The sequence below is a fragment of the Eublepharis macularius genome, chromosome 9, assembly GCF_028583425.1.
Source record: "Eublepharis macularius isolate TG4126 chromosome 9, MPM_Emac_v1.0, whole genome shotgun sequence".
Classification (NCBI taxonomy): Eukaryota; Metazoa; Chordata; class Lepidosauria; order Squamata; family Eublepharidae; genus Eublepharis; species Eublepharis macularius.
The window spans coordinates 12,664,854-12,692,489 of record NC_072798.1 but is presented as its reverse complement, the minus strand read 5'-3'; the positions used below and the strand labels follow the sequence as shown (position 1 = coordinate 12,692,489).

General features: G+C 45.2%; 1 protein-coding gene across 1 annotated transcript in view; it reads left to right on the top strand.

Annotated features, from left to right (window-relative positions):
- Nucleotides 1–27,636, top strand: part of GYS2 (glycogen synthase 2) — a 63,050-nt gene that overhangs the window by 8,967 nt on the left and 26,447 nt on the right. The window contains 3 exon segments of the mRNA XM_054988683.1: nucleotides 3,467–3,648; nucleotides 15,258–15,449; nucleotides 17,153–17,338. Of these exon segments, the coding sequence (XP_054844658.1) occupies nucleotides 3,467–3,648; nucleotides 15,258–15,449; nucleotides 17,153–17,338 (560 nt within the window).

The following is a 27,636-nucleotide window of genomic DNA, read 5'->3' as shown; positions in this document are numbered from 1 at the left end:
GTACTCATAAAAGAGTAGGTAATACATATAAAAGTGTTAAGATACCTAAAGGAGAGACTTGGAACCTCATCCATTAGCAAACGTGAAAGCATTTATGTGATCTTTTCTGGTTGTGTAGCAAGCAGCACAAAATTGGGCTACCTGAGCAATAATAGTCTGGGATTCATCAGATAACAGATACGTAATAAAGTTTGATTCTGTCTAGGCACTTTCTATTAAAAAGATCCAGTAGCTGGGAGCTGGGAAATCCCTGGGCAGGGAAATTCCTGGAGATTTGACGGTAGAGTCTGGGAAAGGGGAGGTTTGGGGAGGAGAGGGACCTCAGTGGGGCATAATGCCATAGAGTCCTCTTCTAAAGCAGCCATTTTCTCCAGGGGAACTGATCCGTGTAGTCTGGAGATCAATTGAAATTCCAGGAGATCTCCAGGGCCCATTTGGAGGTTGTCAATCCTATAAAGACCTCTGGAGAACTGTTACCAGACAGAATAGACAATACTAACCTCAATAGTGGTGGTGGAGCATGCCCTCAAGTCAGAGCCGACTTATGGCGATCCCTGGTGGGGTTTCCATGGCCAGAGACTAACAGAGGTGGTTGCCATTGCCCGCCTCTGAAACCCTGGTTTTCGTTGGAGGACTCCCATCCAATTACTAACCAAGGCTGACCCTGCTTAGCTTCTGAGATCTGATGAGATCAGGCTCACCTGGGCTATCCAGGTCAGGACAACGTCAACAGACCAATGGCCTAATTCATTTTAAGGCAGCTTCATGCATTCACGGGACCCAGGTTCAAATCCCTGGTTGGCCCTGAGGCTTATTAGGCAATGTTGCTCTCTTTTGAGAGCCAGTTTGGTGCAGCGGTTAAGAGCACAAGACTCTACTCTGGAGAGCCGGGTTTCATTCCCCACTCCTCCACTTGAAGCCAGTTAGGTGACTGTGGGCTAGTCACAGTTCTCTGGAGCTCTCTCAGCCCCACCCACCTCACAGGGTGTTTTCTTGTGGGGATAATAGTAACATACTTTGTAAACCGCTCTGAGTGGGCATTAAGTTGTCCTGAAGAGCGGTATATAAATCGAATGTTGTTGTTGTTGTTATTGACCTAGTCTGTGCCACAAGATGGTTGTTAGGATGGAAGGGAGAGTCTTTTAAACCATTTTGAACTCCTTGGAGGAAGGGCAAGCTGAAAATATGATGGATAGAATCAAAGCAACCTGGGGCTGTCCTGGAATGCAGCAGGTCAGAGGTCCTAAGCTAGCCTGATCTCATCCGATCGTGGAAGCTAAGCAGGGTCTGGTTAACGCTTGGATGGGAGACCACCAAGGAAGTCCAGGGTCACCACATGGAGGCAGGCAACGGCAAACCACCCCTGTTCCTCTCTTGCCTTGAAACCACTATGGGGGTTTCATTTTATTTATTTAATTCCATTTCTATTCTGCTCTCCCCGCAAGCAAGCTCGGAGCAGATCACAGCACTTTACACACACAGAAGGTCCCACTCTGTTGACCAGACAAGGATACAAGGCTAGGCTCCTCGGATTTAGACTAGGCCTGTGGCCAATTCATAATTTCATGCCGGTTGTAGGGACCAAAGTTCTCAGCAGCCCAAAGCTGACCTTCTGGGCACAGGGAGTGGGGAATGCGTCAGCATTAAAATTATTGGGGAAAGAAGAAGATACAACAGGTAGCCCGCTGCTCTGTTGTCTGAACTGGTCTCTCATTGTGTATCAGGCTTCAGAAGAATGATCTCTCTCCTTCTGTGTAAGTAGGTTTATCAACAGCTTTATAGCCTGTAGCTGAAAGTCTAGCAACTATATGTTTCAACTATATCTCACTCACACTTTTTTTGTGGATGGTTTGAAGAGTTCCCTTCGCTTTAGTTGTAGATGTAGGGCTGCCAGGCCTCCCACTATGGCAGAAGGCATCACATCGCCAGCCTTATTTGCCCACTGCTGCTCAGAGTGGTGACTGGAGAATTTTTTTTAAAATGACATGGGTAAGGTCACTAATTTATCATAGAAAAGAGTCCAGTAGCACCTTTAAGACTAACCAACTTTACTGTAGCATAAGCTTTTGAGAACCGCAGTTGTCTTCGTTAGATGCACTGATAAGTTATCATAGAGTTTATGGTGATTCCTAGAGCTACTGTACATCACTTCTGGTGTTTACCTCGAAGTGTAGTCATGGCATAGCTAATGCCACTTCCCTTTCCCCCCATTTTCCCATCCCAAACCCTCCCGCTGATATGATCTTTGAGGCAGAAAGTAACTCCCTGTAAACTAATTGCTCAGTCTCAGGCCAATACTTAAGGGTGCTTAAGCAATTTGCAGGAGATTGGCACTCTGAATCACAGCACCTGAAAGAGGAACTAATCTCCCTTCCAATCTACTCTTAGTAGTTGAGGGTGACTTGCAGAGCTACGAATTATGACTGGGAAGATAGCCTTTTGATTTGCCTTCAGCTGCTCTTGCATGGCAAACCCCACAAGGCTACCCTTAAGCCCTAAGTACACATTATGGTTTTTCCCCCAGGGAAGTCTCAAGGTTGGATGGAGAGGTATATTCTGTGCTTTCCAGGAGCCTGATTTGGATTGGGACTGTGGCAGTCAGAGAATGGAACCATAGGCTTCCCCCCTGCACCGTTCTTCTGACTTGAAACAGGCCCAGGAGCTGACTATTTGTCCTACTGTGGACATATTATAGCTCATTAGTACTCATGCATTAGTACTCATATATCCCTCAAGGCATATAGCACCCCCCCCCCCCCAGTAGGGTTGCCTGGGAAATTCCTGAAGATTTGGGAACAGTATTTGTGGAAAGAGAAATTTGGAGGGAAATTTCACCTAGAATCTATTGTATATAAGTTTTCTGAATGTGCCTAGCAACCAGCAGGAAGCTCGGAGCAGGTACATGTGGGGCAGACGGCGGACAATGATCTCCTGTGTGCTGGAAAACCTGGAAGTGATGAGGGTAGCTCTAGGAGTTGCAAGAAACTCTGTTGTAAAATCATAGAGTTTCCAGTGAATCTTAGAGCTACCCTACATCACTTTTGGCATTCTCCAAAAGTGATGTAATAGTGCAGATACTGCTGCTGGCATCCCCTGATGACATGCTGATGTCACTTCCTGTTGTCCAGGGAATAATGCCAGCCCATTGCAACACTGATGACGTTCCCCCTATTCCCGCTATTTTTTCTCCCTACCATTCAGCGGAGCCCTTTCTCGACCCAGTAAGTCCGCCCACTGGGAGAGGCCAATAGGCCTATGACCAGAGGTCTGTGTGAGAACTAAAATGCGTACCTTAAAACATCCCCCCCTTCAAACTTTCTGCAGCTTGTAAAGTTCTTGAGTGAAGGCTGCTTGAAAGCCACTAAATAAAGCCAGAAAGGACTCTGGCTCCTGAAAAATGCAAACTTCTACCTAATGCCAAGGTTGCTATGGTTCATTACGGTGGCTGTTTTTAATTCTCTTCCAGTTGGTGGCATCTACACCGTGATCCAGACAAAAGCCAAAATCACGTTGGACGAATGGGGGGAGAACTACTTTCTCATTGGCCCCTATTTCGAGCACAACATGAAGACCCAGGTGGAGGTCTGCGAACCACCCAATACGGCGGTGAACAAGGCAATGGATATCATGAGGGGAAACGGGTGTCAGGTAAATAAGATCTGCCTTTTGTTTCCTGAGGCAACTAAGCTGACTCTGAGGAGATTAACATGCTCTGATAATGCTCTTGTCATTCCACACAAGTCTCCAGTGTTACCCCAGGCAGTGCTTGTAAACCTGTTTGCACAGGTGTTAGTTCAGCAAAGTCAATCCATCACTGGTTATTTTTGAGGAAGGCACCTGCTTATCCAATTATACATTTTAAGAGTCATTTATCAGCAAGGCTTCTTAATGGGATTGGAGTCTTAGGTTTCCAGTCCCCAAATAATACAGTCCGATTTCTGTAGACATAATATGACCTTCGGCTGGCTGGACTGTTGTGTAATTCTCATTGTACTTGGACATCTTGTGCTAAAATAGATACATTCTTTCACTTCAAATGTTGGGTGAGAAGGTGAAAGGGTTAAAGGAAGGAAGAGGATCTCACCAGAGAGGGGGAAGGTGCAAAATCTGGTAATGTCCGAATGGCCAGCCTATCTGAGGATTCATTTGATATTAAACTGCAAAACCACAAGAATTGTTAGCCATTCAGGTACAAACAAAAATTCAAGAATCCAGTTACTTTTTTCAAAATTCATGTTGGTTTAGTTTATCTTCAAAGAACTACAAAGGTGAATGTAGATCTTATCAGTTTTGCAAATTTAAGTCCTATATAAATTATACAAGCTGCTTAATTTAGAACAAAAAAATCATATCTATAAATGGAAATATTGTATATAATATCAATTAAAGGGGACCATTTCCCTTTCCATTTTGAAGTTTATAGACATTCAGCCAATTGTAAGCCTTGGCCATGGTTTTCTTACACACTTTTTCAAGCAGAAGAATTATCATTTTGCCAGTTACTAGCAACTAAAATTCTGGTTGCTTTCAGTAGATTTTAGTAATTCACAAAGTTTGGCTTCGAATGAGTCCGTGGTTTTGGCTTGCATTCAGTCTCAGTTCTGCCACCTACAATATAGGGATAATCATATTTATTTAACATTCATTCTTGGTTGAGACATCACTCAAATTGATAGTTTTATTAATTGTACTATGGTTAGTTTGGTTGTCTGAATGTGAACCAGTCCGTTCACTTTGGTTAGTTAGGATGAATCAAACCAAGATTGGAAGCCTTGGTTTGATTTTTTTTAAAAACAGAAATTAACCACAGTTGGTTATAAGTATGGTTTCATATGACTTACTAATGAAGACACCCTGGCTTAATCCTGACCTGTTTTTCAATGGTACCATTTGATTGCCTCAGTGCAGGCAATACCAGATGGATGTCTTTGAGGGAACAAATACAGGTGATGAAATCAACAGTTGCTGAAGCAAACTAGGATTTTAATGATGGTCTGTAAGCTGAATCCTGGCATCAACAACTGTGTGTAAAGTGCTGTCAAGTCGCAGTTGACTGATGGTGGTGACCCTATAGGGTTTTCAAGGCAGCAGACGAACAGAGGTGTTTTACCATCACCTGCTCCTGCACAGCAATGCAGGATTTTCTTGATGTTCTCCCATCCAAGTACTAACCAGAGCTGAACTTGCTTCACTTGCAAGATCTGATGGCATCAGGCTAGCCTGAAAATTCTGAACCATGCAGCTTGTGGTTTGTCATGTTTCATGAACCACGAACTTGCCCCGGCTTACAAACTGGTTTGTTTGGTTCATGAAAATGTCACTTCCAGGTCAGCAGAGGGGCTGCAGAAAAAAACCCATCCCCTCCGTTGCCTAGGAAACTGATTGATCGGTGCCAGGCCGTCTGCAGTGATGAACCGAAATATGAACCAAATGGACTGGGCTAAAATTCGTCACAGTTTGTGAGAAATGGGCTCCTACAAACCGCTGGTTCGCGAACCACGAACCACCCCAGTTTGTGACAAACTTCGGTTTGTATTTCAGTTCGTGTCTGCCTCTAGTCTCAACTGAGCCCCAATGTTTGTCGTAAAGATTATATCAAAATAGTCAGGGAAGCCCCATCGGTCTCTACAGCCAAATCCAAAACCAAAAGCCACGTGATACCTTTTACGTTCTTCAGAACTGTTCCTCTGGGTGGATGTTTAAAAAGGGTGTGGAGGAGGAAAAAATATTTCCAGTCATGTTCTGAAGGCTATAGGTCTGCATCCTGTGGAGAATGCCAACCAGGCTTAACTGCTAAATTTGTGCTGGGTGGAGGTCGCATAGGGTTGCACCTTTGGCCTCTTGGGAAGAAGAAGGAAAAACAGAAGCATCCTGTTGGAAATATACAAAGCAGCAGCTGATGTGTGTTTCCACCCACCCCCTTCAAAGGTGCTCTTAACCAATGGGTAACAGGAATGGCTGCTTCAGAACCCTTGCTGGGAGGAGTCCCAACCACCTTTATCACCTCTTCTCCCAGAAGGGGTGAGAAAGAGGAAGGAACATGGACTCCTGCTACCACTCACACCCACCCTGTCTGGAATTCGGACAGCAGGCTTGCAGCGGAGGCTCCTGCCCATTTCATGTGGGGCAAGAACCACCCCATACTTGGCCCTGATAGGTGTGAGGGCAACAGGGTTAGCAGTGATTCGGGGGTCCCATCCTGCACTTTTCCCAAAGGCCACAGAATCACTAAGACCGCCACTGCCTTGCTCCCCTCCCTGCTGGGATTGGCTCTGGTTTACTCCCATTCAGATTTGCTTCCACTCCGACTGGCCCTCATTTTTCCTAGGTATATGTCCAGTTTCCTCCAGTGGCTCAGCTTTCTTTCTTTCTTTCTTTCTTTCTTTCTTTCTTTCTTTCTTTCTTTCTTTCTTTCTTTCTTTCTTTCTTTCTTTCTTTCTCCCTCCCTCCCTCCCTCAGCCCATTTCTCCCACTTCATCTCCCTCTCAGTTCTACTGTCCTCTATCTTCAGCTCTTTGCCTCCTCAGAGTATCATTTTGGGTTGCTATGGCAATCCAATATGCTGCCCAAACGCTGCCCCCTCCCGCCCCCAGCACCTGAGCATGTGTGGACCTTCCTTTTAAGTCTGGAAGGTTTTATTTTTTAATGGATTTTTGTACAAACCTGGGGGTTAACCAAGGCTTGTAGAACTTTCCAGTGTAAAAAAGGCTGGACTCATTTTGCAGATTTTTGGATCCACACAAGGGCCAGGCCTTGGTGTTAGATATAAGGATATTTGTATCCTAGATTTCTTCCAAGGATCTCAGGGTGGCATTGTTTGACATTTCCACATTATTCACACAGCATCCCTGCAGGGTAGGCTAGAAGGTTTGTAGCTCACTCTGCCCCTAAGGAATCTGAGGTGGCATACATGAAAGAGATAATCCCTTTTCTTCTACTCAACAGCTATAGGGTTAGGCTGAGGAGAGAGACTTATGCAAGGTCACTCAGTGAGCTTCATAGCAGAGTTAGGGGTAGAGGAACCTCATTACTTAACAGGAGCATCCAAGACTGAAAGTGTATTTCTCACCTGAAGTCAATTGTGACCTTTGACATGTTTGAAGACTCACCAAAATAGCAACTTAACTCGGCAATGTTGTCAGACATTTTATGACTGTTCTTGTGGTTTTGAAATAGTAGTGAAACTTTCCAAAGAAATTCATTACATGCGGCCTGGCGCAATGTTGTTTTGCTGTGCAGAGTGAATTTTAGAGGAATACAGTTCCCAAAGTCGTGCGCTAGAACGTGGAGCCTAACATTTGTTTTGCAATCTACTAAGGGCAGAGTTGGGTTCTCTTGTGCAATTTCTGCACGTCTGTCGTTCTTAGACTCTTTGAGGGTTTCGTTCCTCTGGTCCTCTCATGAAATATTATATTACACCCAGGGTAATTGCAGAAACGCTCCGTGTGTGGGACCAGCCACTTTACACAGTTAACACAACACATTAATGTTGGCTCAAACATCGAGAGCTCAGAATTGCTTACCTAAAGGCATTATAAACGAATGCTGAAATGAAATTATGTCTGTTTGGAATCTCCCTTTTACGGTTCTTCCCTCTCCTCTGCAGATCACATCAGAGTTGCGTGATATTACAAAGAGGTCTTTTGCCAAAACGTTAGGTGGTTAATTATTTCTAGTATGTGTCAGATTCAAGTGCATAAGTAGAAGAATGCCCTTAGGGCCAAGCTACAAGTGACGAATGACACTTGAACGGCAAGTGTATTTCTCCCTGTTCACTTGCCCTCCACTCCATCCACTTGCCGTTCAAGTGTCATTCGTCATGTGTAGCTTGGCCCTCAGTGGCGGAACGCATGCTTCTCATGTTCATTTCTTGATATCTCCAGTTAAAGAAGTCTAGTGGCAGGGACTGGCAAAGGCACTTCTCTCCTGAGATTCTGGCAAGTCACTGTCAGGCAGAGGAGAGAAGATTTTTATTTATTCGTTTATTTAAATGTTTGTTTCCCTCTATTGTCTTTGTAGTTCAAGGCAGCTACAGTTAGAACAGCAAAATAGGGCTTTTCCACAGCAGGCTGCTGCTCCTTTTTGGTTTTCCCGCTCCCTTAAACAAAATACTGTTTGTGACTGAATTTTCTTCAAGTTTTTCCTCAGATTTTTTCCCGGGGGGGGGAGGGGTTGAGATGGGGGGAGACAAAGCAGCAGCTGGCAAACATACTTTCTGTAATGATAGGGGGGAAATCATGTAATTAAGAAAATGAACTGTGAAAAAGCCCATACTGCAATTTTAAAAGCCCTCCTTCAAACGCCAGAGGAAATCTGAGTTTTGATGCCCATCAAACACTCTTGCAAATCAAACATTTCATAAAAACCTCCATGGATGGGACTGCTCCATAACCTTGCCCTCTTTAGGGAGCCTGTTCCACGAAGTAGAAACCATGACTGAGAGCCAAGCTACAAGTGACGCCTGACACAGGTTGGACACTTGTCAGCTTCCCTCAAGTTTTGATGGGAAATGTACCTTTCGAACAGTCATTGCAAAACCTGGTCTTGTCGCTTGGCTCTCCATTTAATTGAAATTTACAGAGCGGCAGTCTATGGGAGGGAGACCATGCGGTTGGGAGGGGAGTGCAGGCATCGGGCTCTCAATGGGCGCCCCCCTTCCCCTTCGCTGGGGGTGTGCGGGGGGCTTCTGTAAACTTCAATTAAATGGAGAGCTAAGCTGTAAGACCAGGATGCCTACATTTCCCATCAAAACTTGAGGGAAGCTGACAAGTATCCAACCTGTGTCAGGCGTCACTTGTAGCTTGGCTCTGAGAAGGAACAAGCTTTAAGTAGGGGGACAGGCGGACAGCCGAAATGTAGCAACTAGAGGGACCTAATTGGTTCATGGGGTCATGTGGACCCATGATTTAACACACTTTCTGAAATAAAACAGATGTGATTTGGGGAGTTCCATTTCCAGAACCAATCCAAGTACTAACCAGGCCGACCCTGTTTAGAGTTTGAGATCTGACAACATTAGACTAGCCTGGGCCATCCAGGTTAGGGCATCTATCCCTCCTATCAAGTTTTCCCCCAGTCCACCCTTCTCGTTAACCCTTTGTTGCCTTTAATCCCTGCCTCCTCCATTAATCTTTCCATCATGTCCCTCTTTAATCCCATTCCTTAATCTGTCTCCGTCCTCCAGCTACTGTAGCTCCCTACTGTGCACATAGGATTAAATCTAACAGATTAACCTTCCCGATCCAAATTTATCTTGGGGAGGGGGGGGTCCTTTGTACTGAGGATTCTGCCAGAAGTCAAGACAGGGGGCTAGAATAGATGGCCTTCAGGAAAACGGCAGGTAGAATGATTCTGACTAGTTAAGAGCTGTTTAATTATGCCCGTTCCAGTTCATCAAAACCTAACTACTCACAGTTATCAGATCATCTGTTTTCTCTCCACTGTCAGTTTTTTAATGTCTTTAATATACCTTTTATTAAAGTACCCCTTCCTGTATATAAAAGGTGTATTTTAATCAAGATGAACATTGTTAGCGCCTTTTAAATTGAGGATTTCTCTGACTGATCTACTTCATGTACTTCATTCATGGAAACATTACGTCTTCCAGAGTGTAAGCTTTCAAGAGTCAGAGAGCTCCCTTCTTCAGGCAAGTTGAAAGTCTTGTTGGTCTCCAAGGTGCCACTGGACTCAAATCCTGCTGTTCTACTGAGGACCAACACAGCTACCCACCTAACTATTACATCTTCCAGCTTCCTCATTCCCGATTGATTCCCAGGAGCCCTTGGTTCAACATAAAATCCGTTTTACATCTAGCAAGGTCTAACCCGGTGACCTGTGACAATTGCTGATCTACAGATCTTGGGGGGCATTCAAAATTTAGGGGGGGGGGGAGAAGGAGAGCAATCAGGGGTTGCAGGCAGCTGCTTTCCCACAGTTTGCAACAGCTTCTAACAGCCAGCAGAGGACTATTGTTTTAGCAGGGCTTTTTTTCTGTGGAAAGAGGTGAAGGAACTCTCACCTGGGGCAACTCTTGGGAGAAGGTGGCACCCCTGTCACTACATGTGTGTTTGCGCAGTGCACGTGAGTTCCTGGGGCTGTGTGATGACATCAATTCTGGGAAGTGACATCATCTCGCAGGCTGTGGTTGCCCCAGGAGCGCTCCTGTGCTCCATGGGGGGCCCAATTTGGCCCTGAAATGAGCCACTGCCGTGCAGGAGAGCACTCTCCCATCTTGCAGTGGCCTGATCTGGCCTGATTTGGGCCTGATCCAGCCATTTCAGGCCACGGGGGTGCCCCGAAGGGGCCAGATTGGGGTGAAGCCTTCCCTGCCTCCCCGGAGGAACAGAGAGGAGAAGGCGCCCGGCATGGGCCAGCACACCATTCCTCCACCTTCCCTCCGTGTGTGCTTCGCCCAGCAGGCTTACTTACCCCCTTCCAAAACGGCCATTTCCTCCATGGGAACTTATCTCTGTCTGGAGATCAGGAGGCGGGGCTACCAAGAGGTGCCAGAATGCTGTTCCGCTGTGTTCCGGCTGAAAAAAAGCCCTGGTCTTGGGCAATCTTGACCATCCCACACTAGGATAAAATCCCAAACCTAGATTCCCCCCTTTAAAAAATGGAGCACAGCAAATAGAAACAAATATTAAGGAACTGGATGGTGGCCACCAAGTGGAAAGATCTCACTGAACTGATGCTTGAGGTCTCAGTACCATATCATAAATATACCCATTTAAACAGAGTAGCACCCTTACCTGGAGCGCTGTTCCAATGTCCTTCTTGTAGTTTGGATGCCATTCGATGATAGTGTTACATACTTGGTGGGCAGTGGTGGGTTAAAGTTTAAGAACCACTGTTCTATCTTAATAAAGTCTGCATATGCACCCTGAGGCAGGATCACCTTGGGTAAGCCAAGCCGGGCAGGTCAGAAGGATGGAGTTTGGAATGCTACTTTGGGAGGAAATATTGATAGGTTTGCCAACTGGCTGGGGGGGAAATAGCCCTTTCTTTTAAAACAGAAGTTTAATATGCAAAAATGGGCAGTTGAAGCTTTTATGATATGAAGCCAGATTACACCCCCTGATAATGGCTGCAGGTCAAACTCATATTAAAAAGACAGAGAGACCAGTTCAAAAGTTGCCAACCCTACTCATCAGCTACACAGACTTAAAAAAAAATTAAACCACACTGTTCTAAAAACAAGCCCTTGTTCTTTAAATGGAAGCTCCAACATTCAAAAACATGTATTTTGACTCAAGTGGTGGGAATCATTGTTTCAGGAGGGAATTCTGCACCTATTAAGCAATTGCTTTCCTTTGTATTTCTCCCCAGGTATCCTTGGCACCACACATTTCTGACTGAAAAGGAACTAGGGATCAAAATAGATGGAGGATAATGCTTGCTTTTTTAAAAAAAAAAAACAGTACCAGGGCTCATTTCAAGGGGGAACGTGCAGGAACGCAGTTCTGGCAGTTCCCCAAAGAGGTCACATGTCAGGTAAACCCTGCCCACCTGACCTTCAGCCATTTTGGGTCCATTTCAGCCTGGATTGGGGATGAAATGGCCCGGATCGGGCCTCTAACAGGTGGTGGATCACTCTCCCACTCAGCAGTGGCCCAATCTTGACCATTTTGGGCCCCTTTTCGGCCATTTTCAGTCCCTTTTTGCCATTTTGGGCCCAATTTCGGCCCTGAATGGCCAGGATTGGGTCCCAAACAGCCGGGATAGGTGATGTCAGGGGGTGTGGCATATGCAAATCAGTTATGCTAATGACACACTTCCGGTGATGTCAAGGGGTATATACTAATGAGTTATGCTAATGAGATCTCCCAGCTCTTTTTCTATGAAATGACCCCTGCCCAGTACTAATAGCTCCTGCCATTATTGGGGTAACTAAAAAGGAGAGAGTAGATCTACCTTCTCTTCCATGCCATTTTCCTGGTCTCATTTTCCCTTGCCCCATGAGATGCAAGTACCATATCAAGACAATTTGCACTGAGAAAACAGCTGGCAGGAAGTTTTACCCTCCACCTCTGCTGTGGCATTCTCCTCGCCCCCACCCAACTCCCACAACTGCAATTAGCTCTTTAGAAAACCACAGGATGTCCCATTGTTTTGTCTGTTCTGGTCCCATGCCTGATAGAAATCGTAAAAAACTCTCAACTGACTTAAAGGAGCTTATACATTTGGACAAGGGAAGTCAGAAGCGTGAAAATCCCACCCAGGCATGTTCTGAGATGCTTTCTTTTTCACATTTTATGCTTGCTCAGGTGTGCAGCTGGAATAGCTCTGTCTTCTGCACCTCTTCCAATCTGTCATTTAGGTTTTAAACGTTCTGTATAGACGTCTAGATGTATGCAGGCAGAAATGGGACTGGAAAGGGGGTCGTACAAAGTTTGAACAATTGCGGGGCAGGCATCAGCTTGTGCGTGCTCATGCATTAGAATTCAGAGTTTGATGAGAAGACAAGCGTGAGCAAAATGGGTTTGAAACTCTGATGGATTTCTGCCCGCTCCGCTTACAACAAATGAAATGAGAACATTGTACAACTCTGCAAATTGGACAGGTTTCAAAAATATGCCACATCTCATCTTGGCACTAATCAAGAGATATCTCTGTTGCCCCCAGGAAGCAAACTTCTTTGTTCTAATTATTGTTGCTATTTGTACCTCCCCAAAATCTTAGAAGAGGCTGTGCTCTAAGATTAGTTACAGGCACCTACAATGAACAGGGGGAGATGAAATTTGGGGGTTTCTTTGCCGAGTAGCACCATTGCAGGAACTGCTAAGAGGAGGAGCTACATCAGAACTGCCTGCTCATCTGGCCCAGAAATTCATCAGTGTACAATTTTAGTGGCAGTTGTCCCACAGCAATGGTAGGGAGAGTATTTCGCCATCCAGGGAGGCCAAAGAAGGAGAATTCCTTCCTCCTCCTAGCTCTTTCCACCACTGTTCAGTTGGACAGTGAGGGTAAAATAGGAGGGGAAATGGGGGAGTGTGATTGGCATCATGCTAATACCATTATGTCTCTTCTGGCACGACCCTTTAGTGATATCATCGTGTTGGTGACACTCTAGCATTCACTCAAAACTCTATGGTTAAAACCTAACGTGAGTCTCCTGCTAGTTGCATGCCTCGAGCTGGCAACTCTCTCTCCGTCCCATGCTGTGTAGGAGAGTCGTGGTAGATTGAGGTTGGTATATACTTAATGGCATGCATCCGCTGACCCTAATTTCACTTCTCATTTTGGGATACTGTAATGGGCCGTTCCTTCTTTGCATCAGGGAAGAATCTTTGTGTGTGAGTACTTGTGTATCCAGGGGATTCAGGATTTTCCTCCAATCCAAATAACCCCAAGATTCTTTAAATTTTATAGATTGAGGAGGGGGAATTGTGGTTTGAGGAAGTTTTCCTCACTGTGTGTATCTCCCAATGCTCATAAACAGCACCTGGATATTATAAATTGTTAAAGACTCAAGCAGGTTAATTTCCCCTCCCCATTTTTTAAAAAAATTATGTCTCTTCAGTTGACGTTCAGTTGCTCTCTGTGTTTTATAGATGTGTGGATATTTTTCACACTGTTCAGTGTATTTTTATGTTATTTTTATGCTCCTGTCTTGTCATTAATGGGTTGTTTTCAACACTGATCATTCGTGTTACTGCTGTTATGATTTTGTCTTTTTTTTAACCTCCTTTATCTGGAGAAGCATCATATAAACTCTCTAAATAAATAAATCATATTTATATAGGGTCATCAGCGTACATGTCAGTTAAAATCTGCAGCATTGAGCTTGTTGTAAATCTCCATAAAAGGAAGGGACTCCAGTGCTTCCAAATTTCCTTGCCTCTTCGTTCCAGCCACAACCCAAAATACCCCCTGAAATGCCCCTCCCAGGAATGGCATGGGGGAGTTGGCAACCCCCCTGATGGAACTGAATGTCCATAGGGTCCAAAATTTTATTTATTTATTTAAATTTCTACCCCACCTGTCTCTCCTATGAAGGCTCAAATTAGCTTATATCATTCTCCTCTCCTCTATTTTATCCTCACAACAACCCTGTGAGGTAGGCTTGCCCTAGAATATGTGACGAGTGAGGGTCACTCAGGAAGCTTCCACAACAGAGTGGATCAGCCTAGTCTGACACTCTAACCACTGCACAACATCACCCCAGACTTTGGGGAGACAATGAGGTGGCAGTGGGGGAGACATTTTTGTGAAGCATTGTTGAGACCGAGTACATTTATCTGTCTGGAACATCTTTAATTCACTCTTCTTCCAAGGAGCTCGATGTGGGGTACATGGTATCTCTTCCCCATTTCATCTTTACAACAACCCTGTGAGGTTTATTAGAAAGAGAGAGAATGAACAGCCAAAGGTAACTTAGGAAGCAGGTCTACTCTAAAGTAAGCCCCAATTGAGGTCTCAGTCCCAAGAAAGTGTCCTTGGGATTGTAGCTTCAGTGACCTTCCAGTGCGAACGGGGATTTGAATGTGTATCTTTTAGACTGTAGTCTGATGTGCAAACCCCTGGACCACACTGGCTCTCAGGTCTAAACGTTTCAGCCAAAAAATCTGTGAAAAAGCTGGCTTCTGTGGAGGAATTTAAGGAAGAAAAAGTTATGATGTCGTTGGGTGACTACTGCCACTCTGCCACAAAGACCATGGGCCAATTGTATACTCTCAGCCTAACCTTCCTCGAAGGGGTGTTGTGAAGATAAAATAGGGAAGGGAGAACAAATCACGCTGCCCTAAGCTCCTTGGAGGAAGAGCAGAAGAAAAAAAAAAGCTAGATAAGGGAAAATGAGCAGTGGCTTTAAAAGATGGAAGTGAGTTCTGTGTTATAACAACAACAACATTTGATTTATGTACCGCCCTTCAGGATGACTTAACACACACTCAGAGCGGTTTACAAAGCATGTTATTATTATCCCCACAACAAACACCCTGTGAGGTGAGTGGGGCTGAGAGAGCTAAAAGCTGTGACTGACCCAAGGTCACCCAGCTGGCTTCAAGCGGAGGAGTGGGGGATCGAACTCGGTTCTCCAGATTAGAGTCCTGAACTCTTAACACCAAACTCATCATATCATCTCATCATGATACAACTTCTGGTGGTCTGACAATTTACCTGAGATCCTTTTTAATTCCCTTGGCAAGTTGTGCCATATCTTAAGGCAATTGCCTATGCAAAGGGGAAAGCAAAGCAAAGCAAAAAAAAACCCCTAATCTTGGATTTGTTCTCACATTTCTGTTTCCTTTTAACAGGTGTATTTTGGCAGGTGGCTGATCGAAGGGAACCCATATGTGGTGTTGTTCGATATAAGCTCAGCAGCTTGGAATCTAGACCGTTGGAAAGGAGAATTCTGGGATGCCAGCCATATTGGAATCCCGTACCACGACCGAGAAGCCAATGACGCCCTCATCTTCGGGTCGTTAACTGCCTGGTTCTTGAAAGAGGTAGGGTGCTAAAATGTGCAGATTGCATGTCTGTATTGGAGATTATCGTTGTAGGCTTTGCTCCACCTCTCTCGTTTTTCAGTGGTGAGGTACGCAAGTGAAGCCGCTTTACTGGAATCCAGATCCCTGGACCAGCAATGTCAGTATTGTCTACTCAGACTGATGGCAGCTCTCCTGGGTCTCAGTTGGAGGTCTTTCATATCACAGACTGCCCAGTCCTTTTAACTGGTGGGGATTGAACCTGGAACCTTCTGGGTGCAAAGCAGAAAGTAAGCAACAGCTAGGAGCAGGGCCTTTTCAGCAGTGGCCTCCAGCTTTGGAAGGCCTTCCTCTTGGATGCTTGCTTTGTGCTTGATTTGAAGGGTTTTTTTCCAGTACTGGAGTGTTATGTGCCATCAAGTTGCCTCCGACGTATGGCAACCCTATGAAGGAAAGACCTCCAAAATGTTCTGTCATTAACAGACTTGCTCAGATCCTGCATACTGGAGGACGTGGCTTCCTTTATTGAGTCCAGGCGTCCCGTTTTGAGTCTTCCTCTTTTCCTACTGCCTTCTGCTTTTCTTAGCATTATTGACTTTTCCAGAGAATCTTGTCTTCTCATGATGTGAGCACTGGAGGTCAAGCCCTATGTATTTTCCTAGGCCTTGGAGGCAAGATTTATTTATTTCCCCTCCTCTCTGTACAGTGATGTTAATGATTTTTATTTTCTGTAGATCACTTGCTAATATTTTCTTGTTGTGGGCATGTTTTGTGCTGCTTTTTCTTGATTCATATTTTAGTGTTGTGATTTTAAATTCTTTTCAAATCCTTTGTTAGCGGCCCCAAGAACCAGTTTTTCTAGCTGAAGGGGTGGGATAGAAATGTTTATCAATAATTAAATCGATTCACATATTTGCTGTTCAAATTTGTCGCCACCTTCTCAGAGTCAAATAGCAATTTCCTAACAGAGGTACTGTATTTACTGCAAGTGAAGATGGCTTTGAATATAAGATGACCTTCCCTCTAAAAAAAGAGGAGTCGAGACTGAAAGGTAGAAGGGTCTGAATTTACAACGGCCCCTCCCCAAAACAGATGAACTAGTTAGCCAGCCAGCCACTATGTGTATGTGACCTCACTCACCAGTATCTACCTTTTCCTTCCAGCTTCTCACCCCTCAGTCTTTGAGCCCACTTGCCACCACTCCTTCTTCCTCTCTCCCCTTGTGATTCACAGCACAGCCCTGAGAAAAAGTAGCAACAGCTACAGCTACTGCAATTCCTCTGCTGCCTAAGGAGCTGAGCATGCACCTCCTGAACTCAGAACCACATAACAGCTTGCCACCAAGCCTCAGAGCTTGCTGGGGCTGTTGATGCTCATAGTGTGTGGTGTCTTGTTCTCAAACATGGAGGGAATCTTGATTTCGAATCCTCGTTTGTGGGCGTTGAACAAACTCCAGCTTGCTGAAGTGCCACGGTTGCCTAACATGACAAATTGCAGTTAGATCATAGACTTCCTAAGCCAGGGACGCTTCAACCTTTGCCCCATGCATGAAGGGAGAAGAGAGGGGTTGAATGTAGGAGCCCAAAGATTCATTCACTTCATGAACAAACTGCGTCTTGTTTGTGATGCCTGGACAGATCTCTAATGTTCTAGACTCTAAATCTTGCAGCAAGAGAAGCTATAAAATCAAATAAGAGTAATGGTATGTTTCAAACTCTTTGCAGCTCTCTGATCAGTTGGAAGACAAGCCAAACATCATTGCTCACTTCCATGAGTGGCAAGCCGGACCAGGGTTGATACTTTGTCGGTCCAGGAAGCTTCCTGTAGCAACAATCTTCACAACCCATGCCACACTCTTGGGGAGATACCTGTGTGCCGCAAGCATCGATTTCTACAACCACTTGGATCATGTAAGAGGGCAGCATTTTCCTTGTCCCCTCTCCCTTTCCGCCTGTAGATCTTTCCACCTCTCTGGGCAAGAAAAGAAGATCCTTTATGGTACTTGCTGTCTCTTTGCTGTTGCTTTCAGAGTTGTGGTATGGGTTTTTAAAACTTTTCTACTTCACTTCTTTAACATGCTGGGAAGGTCCCATCACAAATCTCCCAACCAGTTAGACCCATGATCTTCCTCCCCTAGATATTCAAAGTTCTAGCAAGTTATGCACTTTTGGGAAAACCTTTGTGGTCGTACATTGATACACAACCCACAGTTACTTTGGGGGAGGGGGGAATCATCCTGCACTCTTGACAAATTCCAGAGCAGTAATCGTGTTTTTAAGGTGGGAAGGTGATGTGGTATAGTCCAGTTTCGTCAGATTTTGGAGCTAAGCCGGGTTGATCCTGAGTGATATTTGGTTGGGTGACTGCCAAAGAAGATACACAGTTCTGTTTGTCCATGGTGACCCAAACAACACAGAGTCTGGTGGTATCTTATGGACTAGCAGATTCAATGCGGCAAAAGTTTTCACAAGCCAAAGTCTACTGAATGATGCAGTCAGGCCCCATGATGGCAGAGGTGCATTAGAATTGCCTATCCCTAATGAACGGTGTTTGCCTGGGGCAAGGACAAAGCAGTAAATCATCCAGAGATGCAGCAGGCACTCCCTTCTGTGGTTGGATAGCTTCACAGAAAGCAATCATAATTCAGTTTGTATACTTCTGTGTTTGCCCATGTATTTGGGAGGACTGGCGTGGACAATAGACTTATCCCGGAGAATTCAGACGTATAGAAGTATGAAACAGCCTTATTAATCCTATTAAGAGGGTTTTTTGTGCAGGGGATTGAGGTGGAACTAATGGGATTCTAGAGATCATGGACGGTACCCCGCTTGGAAGGCTGACATTTAAAGGGTACTAATGCAAGAAATGATGCCGGACTGCTCCCGTTGTTCCTGCCCCACAGACGCTCTCAGTACTTTCTGACAATCAGGAGCATTTAGTAAGAGATCAGTTGTTCTAATGAGGGCATCTTTGGCTGTGAAAAGGTCATTCCAGCCCAGGAGCCCAATGAGAAAGGGAGGGGAAGTGAGATGCTCATTAAACAAACAATCCAAAGAGGCAGGTCTATGCAAGGTGCCCCTGCCTCTGTCCCTCAACAGAAGACCATTAAGGTCAAGTGAGTGATTTGTCCAGCACTAAAAGGCTCCCAGGCATTCTGCTTTCCTTTAACCTTTTGGATGAGACAACCACTCTTCAAAGGGCAGATCGTGTCTCCATCCGCCCCCCGCCCTGCTTTCGAAGTACAATTCATGGCATGTGATTCTTTCCTTGCATGGTGTTGTTTTCAGAATTGGAGTGCTCCCTCTGCATCAGTGTTTCTTGGAAAGTCCATGTTCTCCATCAGCTCTCGAACATGGTATCAAACGGACAGACTAGACGTGCAGGTAATTAAAGAGTTAGGCCCGGGTTCCCCAAACCCAACTTGGGTTTGCGGCAGCCACACAACAGCTGTGAGGAATGGCTATTAAAAAATAAAGGAGAGCCCAAACAGCCTCAGAACTCCTCTGCGGTGGAAGGGAGAGCTCCTGCCTTCTCCTGCCTTCTCCCCTGAAGCAGTTTTGCCATGTCAAAATAGCAAGGGAGAGGGGAGGGTATTTCCCTGTTTTTACTGCTCCACATGCACAGAATACACCATGAGGAGCCACAAAAATAAGGCCCCCCTCCCTGCTTGCTATTGGTAAATCGCTTGAGAGGGGGGCAGGAGCCCTTCCTCCATGGCATTCTGAAGCCATTTGGGCTCTCTTTATTTTTTAACAGCCATTCCTCACAGCTGCTGTGTGGCTGTGGCTGGCAAACCCAAGTTGAGTCTGGGGAACCCGGACCCAACTCTTTAAAAACCTGGACCCAAAGTCAGACAGAACTAGGGAACAATAACAATTGACTTATATACTGCCCATCAGGACAACTTAACGTTCACTCAGAGTGGTTTACAAAGTATGTTATTATTATCTCCACAGCAATCACCCTGTGAGGTGGGTGGGTCTGAGAGAGATCTGAGAGAGCTGTGATTGACCCAAGGTCACCTGGCTGGCTTCAAGCGGAGGAGTGGGGAATCAAACCCGGTTCTGCAGATTAGAGTCCTGCGGTCTTAACCACTATACCAAACATGAGACAGAATCAGTGTTTAGCTACCACGTATCCAATATTCCAAACTGGCCACAGTCTGAATGCAGGCATTACTATCCTCTTATTGCAGATGGGCTGAGGCTGTATTCTACCAAAGGGTACCAATTCATGGATGGAATAGGATTTATGATGGAGCTTCCTATCCTATGTTCTTAGCCAGGACAACATAGATCTTGCATGCTTTTTTTAATTAAAAAAGCAGCTCTCGCGATGGACCGAGAAAGCATTATTTTTGTAGGCAGCATTGGAAAGCCACCTTTTGAGTGATTTCAGTGGCATGGCTCACGGGGCTGGTAATTGGATCATAAGCCTTTCACTTCTAGGTCACCAGTTCAAAGCTATTAAAGACCTCAAGCTCATTACAGATAGAGAGCTCCTTAATACATATGCAGGATTACTCCATTTCTTCTCCATTTTTCTTTCTTCCTGCCAAAATCCATAGTCCAGAGACTGAATTCACAGAAGGGGGAACTTGTAGAAGGGTCAAGGAAAGCCTGAAATGAATAGTCCTAACACTAACACTAACCTTTGCAAAAAAAAAGAATTGGTTGCATTTCCAGATGGCTTAGCCATGCTAGTCTCTCAAAGTTAGCTGTGTTAGTCTGTTGCAGTAAAATGAAGCAGTAGTCTAACAGCACCTTATAGATCAAGATGGGTAGCTATGTTAGTTTGAATGTAGCAGTAGAAAAGAGCAAGAGTCCAGTAGCACCTATAAGACTAACAAAATTTGTGCTAGGGACTGAGCTTTCGTGGGTCTCGTGCTCTTTTCTAGAGCACCTTATAGATGATTGATTCCAGCAGAAGGCTTTGTGAGTCAAACCTCACTTCTTCACATGCATGAAGCACACAATCATTTTACAGACATCTTTACAACACAGAGTGGAAATGCATGTTGTAGATTACCTGGGGATGCTCAAGTGCAGGACTTTATGTGTGGTCCTCATACGCAGGCTGTTTTTGCTTGGCACACATGCATGCTGCTTTCACAGGAGCTCCCATTGTGTGATCGCATCTGCGAGTGAGTCCAGAGGGCAGAACGCCAATTCAGCTCTGTTCTCGCTGCGTGAACAAATACTGTAGGCTCCCTTGACTTGCTAATGTACATTTCTTTAAGGTGTAAGAAAGTGTCAAAGATCTGCATTTCAATGAGTGGATGTAGGCGCTAGGGGGAACTGGGATACTTTTAGCAGTTGAGGAGGAACTGATATCAGACGTATGAATGTATTCATGCAGAACAAATGGAAGTGTAACTGTACAAGCGAGTGCATGGAAAGTTGGAGAGGGGACACATGAAATGAAGTTCACTTGAGCGTCCCTAGGTACTGAGTAATGTGTATTTCCACCCATAGTTATAAGGGACAGGGAAGGTGGACTTGAAGCAGAGAGACAGACGCAGAGAGGCCTATTGTAAGTGCTGTTTTAAAATAATTCAAGCACGAGGTCCTGTGAACAGCAGTGGAACAGATGCTCCTAACGAATGGCAAAAGAGGTCAGAGGTTCCAGCATCCTCTTATAAGGAAGCAGATGCTGAAATATCCACCCAAAACAGGCATAAATCCATTCAGAGCGGATGACAATGATTCTTAACTGTGGAAAGTGGGCAGAGCAGGATAAACACGAACATCTAATAGTCAAAGTAGCCTCATATGCGGATACTTACATCTATGGATCAGGACCACATTGACAGAAGGGAGATTTTTCTCCAAACCTGGGGGACCCCCTCGGGTTGCAGGAAAATCTGAAACATTAAAAGAGGGGGTCCCAACCCCCCAAACATAGAGCAAACACAGACAACTGTCTCCTGGTAGCGTTCCCATCCCCTGCGCGCCACTGAAACTGCTGCTAAGATGGCAGCGTTGGAGATGACTGGGTGGGTGAGGAGAAGGGGGAGCCTCCACATCTTCCCCGTTGCTGCCAAAACTGCCACTGAGACAGAACTACTGGAGGTGGGCAGGTGGGTGAGGAGGAGGGAGGCCTCTGCTCCCCCCCCCAACATCTCCCCTCCATCACCAGTCCTTGGGAGGGCAGCAGGGAGGGGGGCAGCAAAGCAAAAAGCCACCACTTCCCATGAGTCTCTTGGTGGGTATGGGGAGGAGGTGAGCTACCTGCCAAGTGGTTGGCCCCGTTACTTGGGTTTCCACTTATAAAGTTTAAACAAGGAAGGTAAAGTTTAAAACATAAGAAAACCCAAGCAACAGCTTTAAAGAGCTGCAGCGTGATAACATGATAGCAACATGACAAGAACAAGAAAGCCCTGCAGCTGGCTGTTTGCTGTGGCAGCGAAACGAAAGGGCCATATACAGAGGCCTCCAATAAAGGGCAAGAGGAGGCCGTCATGAACATCCCTGAGGCTGTGGTTGGAAACAGAATACTCGCGTGTCTGAATGCTGCTCTGTCAGCGGTTTTATATGGGAGATACCGTAATACACCTTACTCAGTCAGACTTTGGGCCAAGCTACAAGTGATGAATGACACAGGTTGGACACTTGTCAGCTTCCCTCAAGTTTTGATGGGAAATGTAGGCGTCCTGGTCTCGCAGCTTGGCTCTCCGACTGCTGTCCAACGGACTTTTCAACTGTCACTTGTCCAACATTCCGCCAAGCTGCCTTCATTTCCCATCAAAACGTGAGGGAAGCTGACAAGTGTCCAACCTGTGTCATTCGTCACTTGTAGTTTGGCCCTTTGTCAACGCGACTTGGAAAAGGTCTTGACAATTTGCTGTGGGATCCTTTGACTTGCCAATTTGCATTTTTGAGGTGTGAGAAATGATCAAGATCTGCATTTCAATGAATGGAGGTGGGAGGTAGGGGATACTGGGAAACTTTCAGCAGTTGAGGAGGAACAGATATCGAACACTTGAATGTACGCACGTGGGGCAAATTGAAGTGTGACTGTGTGAGCGAGTACATGGGTAGTTGGAGGGGGGACTCATGAAATAAGGTTCACTTGAGCATCCCTAGGCGCTTTGTAACATGTAGAGAGACCGTGTGACACTTCACAATATGTTTCTGTGTCAGGCTTGCAACTACCAATGCAGTCCTGAATAGAGACACACCCTTGTAACTCTCCTTGGGATTGCATTGGTAGGAAACTCGATTCTGCTTAACTGAAGATCGTTTTTTCTTCTCCTCTGCTTCACCCTGTTTGGACAGTAAAAGAGTCTGGTGTGATCCTTATACTTATATATTTCAATTCAATTTATACTTCCATTCGCCACAATGACAACTTGTCTATATTCATCCAGTCATCTCTCGTCCCTTGAGACTGCGCAGGGAAGGTTCACTTGCTTGATTTTTTTACTTTGTCTAACCTTCACTCCAACAATACGTCTTAAACAGGGATTGCCAATTGGCAGCCTGCCAGCAAAAGCTAAGTCACAAAGTATTTTCTTGCAGGCGTTAATAAATTTTAGTCAGTGTGACTAAAACGTCAATCCTCGGTTTCTGTTTATAATGATAGCTTAGGGGTTGAGAGCAAGTTTTGCGTTCTGAAGGCCACAGATCCCGTTTGTTCCATCTCCACTTGGTACTTCAAGTTAGTATGACTAGAGAACACGGGATCAAATGGATCCTGTGAAGTGGGGAAACGTCGCTTTTGATCTTCTGCCACTCCATACTTCATGTGTTGCTCGACCTTTAATGAGGTCAATTACCCTGTAGTGTTTCATGCCCCCCCCCCACACACACATAATTTATTTTGATAAATTGTAGCGAATAGGCAGGCTGCCTTCTACTCATTTTTACTGACAGTTCCATGGGATGGAAAATTGAATTGAATGTGTCTGAGTGGGTGTAAAATGCCAGTCTCAGCCAACTTATGGTGGTTACCCCATCGAGTTTTCAAGGCGAGAGATTAACAGAGGTGGTTTGCCATTGCCTGCCTCTGCCTACCAACCTTGGACTTCCTTGGTGTTCTCTTATCCAAATGCTAACCAGGGCTGACCGTGCTTAGCTTCCAAATTCTGATGAGCTCCACTTAATCCGTGGGTGATGAAATAAACATATAGGATGAAATTAACAAAAAATTATTTTCATCGTTCTCTCTTATATCTGTTTTATTCCTGTAGGGCCAAAGGGAAATACTTTTGGAAAGTCCCCCCCCCCCTTTGGATGCTTAATGAAGCTTCCAAGGTGGTGGTTTTTAATTTCTGTGACTAACTGTGGGATCTATTTGATCCCCACTCCAGACATGGATTGTTCGATTGAGGTCCAGGAAAATCCTCGGTCTGGAGACCTTAGAGACATGTTGCCAGTCACAGAAGATAAGCATAAGCTAAGTAGACCAAGGGTCTGGATTCTATATAAGGAAGCTTCATATGTCAATGGAAAGAGAACTGTTTTCCAGAGTTGTGCTTGCGAGTGCAGGAGAAAGTTATTCCACACTTTAACATGTTGTGTTGTATATGACTTGTACTAACTTATTGCTATTTGAGAAAGCTGCAAAATTCTGTATGTATCTTATAACTGTGTTATATAGCTGTGTTATGGGTTATTCAGGGTGGAAGAAGAAATTGGCACTTTGACTTGTCTGCATCTTTTCTCAGTTGCATTACTAAATTAGTTCCACTTAAGTACATGGCCTATAATTGTGGATACTCTTCTGCTACCTGGCACCAATATTATTGCCAGGGGTGCCAGGTCTCCTGCGGTGGTGGGAAAATTCTTGCCTTCTGCTGCTGAAGTGGGTCGCTGGATAAAAATTGGGAGTGATTGCTGGTGATACAATGGCATGACTTCTGGCATGGTTGAGAGTGATATCATCATATAACTGGTGATGCTCTAGCATTCGGTCAAAACTCTATGGTTAAATCATAGAGTTTAGGCTGAATGCTAGAGCATTGTTGGCAACTTGATGATGTCACTTCTGGTTGTGAGTCTAGAAGTGATTCTTCACATTGCCAGTGACACTGGTACATCTCTAGCGAGGAGGAATTCCCCACCAGTAAGTCTCTAGTGATAACCAGCTTCATAGAACAGGTGCCAGCTTCATGGAACAGCTTCATGCATAACCTGGGAATCCATGGATCTGTTTGCATGGCATGATACTCATCTTTAGAGTCAGCATAGTATAGTGGTTAGAGTTACACTAGGCTCTGGGAGATTCAAGTTTGAATCCTGACTCTGCTATAGAAGCTTGCTGGTTGGCCTTGGGCCAACCTTTCTCCCTCTCTCAGGCTAACATACCTTTTAGGGTTGTTGTGTGGATAAAACACAGGAGGGAAGAATTATGTTTTAATCTGCTTTAGATTCTCGCTAGGGGAGAAAAACAAGGTATAGATATCTACATAGACAGAGGAACATTATCTGGAGAACAGAATAGCCCCCAAGATTGCAGAAGTGATCTATTTCCAATCTAAAAAGCAAAAGAAATATAACTCGCTGTAGTAGCAGCCATAAAGACCTTTCTAGAGAGCCATTTAGATTCCAAGTACCAAACCTAGAGTTGGAAGATTCTGGGTTCTGTGCTTTACTCCGCTGCAAAATTCAGTCGATAACTTTGGGCCAGTCATTCTCTCTCCACCTATTTTACAAGGTTGCTGCGAAGATATAAGGAGGGGGGAACCATGTAATCTCCCTGAGCTTTGTGGAGGAAGGGTAGAATAAAATATGACTGATCTCCAAGAGGATGGAAGTATCTGCTTCTTGATATTATCCATTTTCCTGACATGCCCAAGCACATTTGAACATGGAAACCAAGGGCAGATTGGGATATTAAAATCTCCCAACAGCGGATGAATGGAACTCAGCACTTTGGAGTCACTTGTGTTGGATCCAGCCAGCAGCAGGTGTGACCAGGTGTAGCTTTGCCTGTCTCCTTCACCCTGTGAAAGGGGCTATGGCTCAGCAGTAGAGTTTGTGCTTTGAAGGCAGAAGGTCCCAGGTTCAATCCCCATCATCTCCGATTAAAAAGATCGAGGGCAGTAGGTGATGAGAAAGACCTCAGCCGGAGACCCTGGCGAGCCACTGCTAGTCAGAGCAGCCAGTACTGACCTTCGGTCTGACCAAGACAGCTTTGTGTGATCATATTGCTGTTGCCTGCATCCAAGCAAAGTGGTCTCCATGGGGCAGTGCCCCAGAGTGCTCAACCAGATGATTTCAACAAAGGGGGAGGGGGACAAACTAACCCTCTGTCCTCATTGTCACTGTGGGTTGGGTCTGAGCTGAGAAGCCCTTGAAACACCTCCAGGACAGCGGACCACCAGAACTTTCCCAGCAAGTTAAATGGCCTGTGGAAGGGCAACCCCTGTTGTCTTATGGCAACCTATGTAGTGGCAAATCCCAAATGAGCTTGCTATAAAACAGAATTCCAAACTCATCTGAATTTAGAAAAGAGCAAGAGTCCAGTAGCACCTTTAAGACTAAAAAAATTTATGGAAGGGTATGAACTTTCGTGAGTCACAGCTGACTTTTTCAGTTCACTTCTTCAGGTATCTGAAGAAGTGAGCTGTGCCTCACGAAAGCTCATACCCTGCCACAAATTTTGTTAGTTTTAAAGGTGCTACTGGACTCTTGCTCTTTTCTACTGCTACAGACAGATTAGCACGGCTACCCATCTGGATTCATCTGACCTTTTTGGTCTAGCTCCAAAAATAGACAGGAATGAGAAGGTACATTTAACAGCCACAGCCCTCAAACGAATGATGGAGTTAGCCCATTGAGGCGTCCACCCTATTGTACGCTCTCATTAAATAAGTTCCGATCAACCCGGCCTTCAACTCAACTTAAGTCTCTTAGAACCTGAGGCTATTAAGCCAGTCTGCCAGGAACGAGACAATGAGATTTCTCTTGCAACCTTACGAAGCTAGGTCAAAGGACAGCTATTCTGCTCTGCCTTGGCAAAGGGGTCACAGCAGGAATCCTGGTGGGTGCCAAATAATGGGTGGAGAAGGACACGTGTGGTCTACAATTAGAGATCTGCTTCTTACTGATAAGGAAGATTAAGATGGCACTCCTTACTGTGTAAGTCTTAGGAGCATCTGGCTCAGGATAGAACATTGGTTTTGGAGTCTGCACAAACCGGGTGTGATGAGGTAGCTTCAGGTTTGAGGGGACCATCGGCCAAGACGCCTCCTCCTTGCTGTTTCCCATGCCTATGCCCTCTTCCTTCTAAGACTAACCCTCCATCACCACTTGGAAGGAGAAGAGGAAATGAATGATGGTAGCTCTTCCTTCTCCTTGCTTCTGGAGCTGCTCACTAGCTAGAAGAAGGTAGACAAACATGGAGGACCCAGAGAGAGCCATAGGGGTTAGCAGTAGGCTTCTTGCCTGGGGCACAGTCCTTGGCAGGTGCCGTTGGATGTCAACCCATGATACCAGCCCTGGTGAGGTGGTATGGCCAGGAACTCTGAAAAAGGAATATTGCCTCATTGGCTGTGATTGTCAAAGAAAGTCAAGTCGTTACTGATCCAATAAATTGACGAAAATAGAAAAGAGTCCAGTAGCACCTTTAAGACTAACCTTTAAGACTTCAGTTGCATCTGAAGAAGAGAACTGTGATTCTCGAAAGCTTATGCTACAGTAAAGTTGGTTAGTCTTAAAGGTGCTACTGGACTCTTTTCTATTTTTGCAACTACAGACTAACATGGCTAACTCCTCTGGGTCAATAAATTGACTAAGAGCCAGCTATCCCTGAAATAAGATTCCCTGATTTGAACTCTAGATGTATTTATTTTGGTCCCTAAAAAAAAACTGCTGTGGGGGCAATATGGATTGGAGTTGCAGCACTGGATAAGTCATGTTAAGAGAGCTGTGACTGACCCAAGGTCACCCAGCTGGCTTCAAGCGGAGGAGTGGGGAATCAAACCTGGTTCTCCAGATTAGAGTCCCACCACACTTAACCACTACACCAAACTGGCTCTCCATGTGTTCCAATGGTCAAGAATTATGGCTTGGATTATCTCCTAGACTATGACCTTAGCAACCTTGACTCCCCAGCAGTAAAAGATCATTTACGACTAAGAGGCTTCCAATTGAACAAAAGACTACCTAATCATTGGCACCTAATTAGAGTCAAGAACTCCACCACATTGTAGAGATTTGTTTTTTGTAAACGGACAATGGCAGTGACCGTTTGAACTCCCTGG